General features: G+C 35.2%; 1 protein-coding gene across 1 annotated transcript in view; it reads right to left on the minus strand.

Annotated features, from left to right (window-relative positions):
* Positions 1-465: 465 nt before the first annotated feature.
* ArfGAP1 (ADP-ribosylation factor GTPase-activating protein 1) overlaps positions 466-5,388 on the minus strand; it is a gene marked incomplete in the record, with an annotated part of 21,350 nt that continues 16,427 nt past the window's right edge. The window contains 3 exon segments of the mRNA XM_070128709.1: positions 466-3,314; positions 4,302-4,482; positions 5,002-5,109. Of these exon segments, the coding sequence (XP_069984810.1) occupies positions 3,198-3,314; positions 4,302-4,482; positions 5,002-5,109 (406 nt within the window).

Here is a 5,388-nt window from a genome sequence, read left to right on the forward strand (position 1 = left end):
GTAATGTACAGCATGTAATTGTACAGCAAAGAAATCCTAAAAATCTAACCATATAACGTAATCTAATCTCCGCAATTAACCCCTGTTGATGAGATGGCACAAATGCATACTAGCTCCACTGTGTCTTATTGTTTATTGATTGCCGTTACACAGATGGCTTCACAAGTGCATAATCCCCAAGGAGTCAATTACTAGTCCTACCTAGCTCACCTGTTTACCTTTTTCCTTGATTTTCAAATATAGTTTAAAATTTTTCATTGCTATTAGTATTAATAACATAATAATCATAATGTCACCAACATTAATAACATTGATATTAATAATAACCCCCATACCTTGTTCGTTGTCGTGGGGAGGCTTAGGAGATGAAGACTGAGGCCCAAGGTAAGGGATCACCCCACCTTGGCCTTCAGCCCTCGCCTCGATTATGCATGGTCTTTTCTTTTCCCCCTTTCCTTTCTCTTCTTTTCTTCATCCCCTTCTCTCCACTCCCTAAGGTAAGGTGTATGAGCTGTGCTGACAGGAAGAAAGGCTAGCATTGTGTCAGTTCTGAACAGCCTTTGTACTCCATCTGCTCTTCCTTCATTAACTTTTTCAGTCATACTAACAGGGCTCAGCAACCTTTGACATCTAACATATTTTGTCCTAATCTTTATTAAGTTTTACTCTTATTGCCAAAATACTTTATCATAATGTTTTATGACCTTTTATGTCTGGCACATTATTTGTTCTGGCCATTAACATTCTGGGAATCTACAAACAAAATAATTTCCTAACCACAGGGCATCATCCCAAGCCTCACTCTATAGTTATATTTTGAATATGCTGCATATGACCTTTCATGTTGGCATGGCAGAAAATTTTCAATCTATAAATAAATATTAATATTAATAAATTTAATATTAATAGCGTAGGATTTTTTTTCTCTCTCAAAATTAAAATAAGGAAAAAATCAGCTGAACATTTGGGAGGCCATCAATTAGTATACACATTACAAAAGAAAACAATAGTAGACTGTATGGTTCCCTGTACCTTCAGGTTAAAATCTCTTTGACTATGATCTTGATACCCATTTGTTTCAATACTCTGAAAAACAAAACAGTTCCAATGGAATACTTGTTTCTATTGATACAGTATCAATGTACTCAATCAAATCTTTCAGTATACATTCCCTTCCTACAATCCTTTGAAATATCACCATCAAAACTGTCAAGTATAGAGTTCTAGGCAAGTATCTGATCTGATACAAGATAATAATACAACTGCTGCCATAAAGGGAAAAAAAAACTGTGTGGCTAAACAAATTGATACTTTCCTGAAAAGTCTACTTGAACTGAAATACAAGACATGGTCTCTTTTCAATCTGTGAATTTTTTAACTCACAGAATTTGTCTTTTCTTCTGAAGTATTTGTAAAACTGTTCCTGAGTATCACTTTATGTTTGCAGTCTTTCCCACGTACACTGTGATCATTATCCACATCATGGATAAACTTGAGCTTTGATTATCACTCTGAAAATTAGCTTTCATGAGTTTGTTATATGTCTAGTTTATTTCATTAAATATTTCATCTTCAATCTCTTATTGTCCAATATAAAAGTCCTCATTATTCAAATATTATCATGGTTGATCTTCCATATTCCTGACAGTCATTCATTCATTAGTATCATACACACTGTCAACAACTGGAATTTCAATGGATAGTATTTTTTCAGTAACAGACCCAATGACTCCAGTTAACAAGGCAAACAAACCAAAAACTAATACGAACTTGAGAGCAAGATGTGATAGAAAGCAGTTATGTGAAAGAAAATGGTAAACTGCACACAAATCTCAGGCACAAAATCATAAAATAATCATTCACATTGTCACATTAGTCCTTGAAGACCATCATTTACCGACCAGCCATTCATATACAAAATTGGATATGATTATATGCCATTAACATGCGGGCTAAAATGAAAAAAACTACAAAGCCTATTAAACCAAAATAATCAAATAAATTATATGCCATGAGTTTCCTGAAATCAAAGTCTTCTCGCTGGCATGCCATAATTTCAAGTAAGCTTTTAATAACTACTTAGGTGTGAAAAAACAAAAGTGTCTCACCCATCAACCAAACTGCCTCCACCACCAACATAATTTTTTGTTTTTGTTTTTGTTTTTTACTGCCCAATGAGTACTGTTACTGAAATGGCAGCCCACGTGGGTGAAGGAAATGAACTTGGAATACATCCTGCCACCAAACTTAGAATCTATGACAGAAATCTCATTCTCATTTCCTCCAACAGATGTGCAAGAAATTATTTCTTTGATACATAATAATGGAATATTAAAAACTTATCTCAAACAAAGGTGGTAATAATCAAAAGACCAAGTTCCCTGGAAACCTATTATCAAAAATCATACAATGGTACCACAAAATCAATACTTAAAAAAAGGGATATGATCAGATAATTCAATAGTAGGAATAAACAACAGTTTATATGAAAAAGACTCGCTACAAGAAGTACAGATATTTTAACATCTCAAAAAAAAAAAAAATTACACAATCTAAAAAATATATATTAACTTAATAGTAAAACATCCTTGTTCTATAACCATAAAATATATAATGGGTTCCCTCATCTGGTTATCAATACAGACAATATCAATGTCTCCTTTTTAAAAATTGGAAAGTACTTAAAGTCCATGGTCATTCAATCATAAATGATCTTTTCTTATCTCCGTATACAGCACTACTTTCCCGATTTTGAATCTTCCTCACACAGAAGCACACAATACTATCTTTCCTCAAACATCAACTATATATGCTTCATGGAAACTAAAATATCAATCAACTATTCCTCAACTCATTGTGAAACTGAAGTTCATCATATTTAAGTTTTGCCCCTTAATTTTTTTCCGTCCTTTGCTTCTTGTTTGCACCAGTAAAGGAAAATAACTAAAAATAAGAACGGATCAAGGACTGCAATGGAGCTTTAAAAAAAAACTTGACATACATAAAGATGAGATTTCATGAGCTGAATTACCCTCTCAGGAGCTCTTTTATAATACACGAAATCAATGATAACTGCAGCTGAACAGTGACTGCAAAAAATGAAATTGCAAGATATGAAGACCACACGCATTTATATATATGTATATATGATTTTTTGGGAATCTTAAAAACTAATTCTGAACAGTCTCAAAGTGGTTTCACTGTCCGTCGACCTTCTCCCAGTCGTCATCCCAATTGTCCCACGTGTGACCTTTGCTGTTGTTCCCGCTGTCATTGCCAAGGTCCACTAAAAGCTGCTGCTCCTGAGAACTCTCCTGTAAAAATGATTTTCATTTAAGATAGTGTGACCAATAAAACACAGATGTGCTTTCCTTATGCAGAAAGGGGTGCTGAGGGAATAAAACAATAAAAAAATAGAAAAAAGTACAAGTACACACACAACTAATATGCATCATTCATCTCTCTCAATAAATCTCTATGTCTGTGTGTCTATCCATGTCTTTCTTGTTCTCTCTCGGTCTCTGTCTCTCTCTCTCTCTCTCTCTCTCTCTCTCTCTCTCTCTCTGTATCCCCCTCTCTCTCTTTCTCTCTGTATCCCCCTCTCTCTCTTTCTCTCTGTATCCCCCTCTCTCTCTTTCTCTCTGTATCCCCCTCTCTCTCTTTCTCTCTGTATCCCTCTCTCTCTCTTTCTCTCTGTATCCCTCTCTCTCTCTTTCTCTCTGTATCCCTCTCTCTCTCTCTTTCTCTCTGTATCCCTCTCTCTCTCTCTTTCTCTCTGTATCCCTCTCTCTCTCTCTTTCTCTCTGTATCCCTCTCTCTCTCTCTTTCTCTCTGTATCCCTCTCTCTCTCTCTTTCTCTCTGTATCCCTCTCTCTCTCTCTCTCTGTATTTCTCTCTCTCTGTATCTCTCTCTCTCTGTATCACTCTCTCTCTGAATCACTCTCTCTCTGAATCACTCTCCCTCTGAATCACTCTCTCTGTTCCTTTCTGTATGTCTCTATTTTTATGCCCCTCTCTCTCTGTCTGTCTGTCTCTGTCTACCCAGTAAACACATTTTTTATAAATACACACATATATACAAGTATATCTATATATACATGAACCAAATCCATGTTGACAAATGTAGAAAAGGTATGAATGAGACTGTATATATGTATTTCTGATGAAGACGTAATCGAAAATGGTCAAATACATCTCTTGTATTGTGAAGATATCCAGTCTCATTCACACCTTTTCTACTATATACACATATTTATATATTAAAAAAAACAAAGAACACAAAACAAAGAGCTTAAACATACTTTGCTTTTTGAAGCCTTCATCTTTCCACTACTGCTGCTGTGTGAATTTGTTTTAGAGGCACGGGCATTAGGGGATGGAGTAGCTGAATTTCTTCCGCCTTGAGTGGGAGAAGTCGTTAAGCTGTTGTTCCCACTTCCCCAATCGTTGCTCCAGTTGTCATCACCCCAGCCATCACTTGATCTTACAATACCAACATCAAAGACACTTAATAAAACATTCTTAATTTCCAATGTGTCACAAATATACACAGAGTTTTTGTGTTAGTAACTCACAAGTCTGTCTAAAAAGTACATACAGAATAAAGAAAAAAATGAAATAAAATGAAACTAGCAAATGATTTTATCCCTACACAAAAGTAGGAAAATCCTTACCATAGTGTACCAATGAACTTTTACTTTGGAATATTCAGACTGCACGAAACTATAACAAGACTACTGGTTAACATGTTGATATACACAAATCTGTTAATGAGGTCCATTTCTGAATCTGTAACAGTCTCTCTAACATATCTTACCTCCTATATGAAACATTCATAAAAAAGTCAATCAAAATCATCCTGATGCTACCCATTTGACATATGTAAAAAGTTATCATGTTTACCATATTTACTAATCAACAAATAAAAACACATACTTATCATTTCTTACTGACATGCAACCAAAATCCTCAATTTTATGTCATGAATTCTCTAAAACTCACCTCCCCTTCTCCCACATGCTGGAGTCATCCTCGGGGGCTAGTTCACTATTTCTGGAAGTCTGTTCAGGGTCAAGGTCAAGGCCCAGTCCAGTCTGAGCATCTTCCTTCCTGTTAGTAGGTAATCATGCAGATCATGCAATCTTCCCATTAGTATCATTCATGCACCACAAATCCCATACAATAACTTTAGCATTAGTATCAGAAAGGTTAATAATTGACAATGCTCAGCAGCTATGAAACAGATTTTACAAGTCCGAAGAGCAAAGGAAACACATTTTTTATAATAAGAGAAATATTAGAACATGATAAAGTAAAACTCTTGTTGACTAGTATATATTTCACATACATTAACATGCAACCACAAAAGTCTAAGAGTACCTCTCCAGA

The sequence above is a fragment of the Penaeus vannamei genome, chromosome 13 (assembly GCF_042767895.1).
Source record: "Penaeus vannamei isolate JL-2024 chromosome 13, ASM4276789v1, whole genome shotgun sequence".
Classification (NCBI taxonomy): Eukaryota; Metazoa; Arthropoda; class Malacostraca; order Decapoda; family Penaeidae; genus Penaeus; species Penaeus vannamei.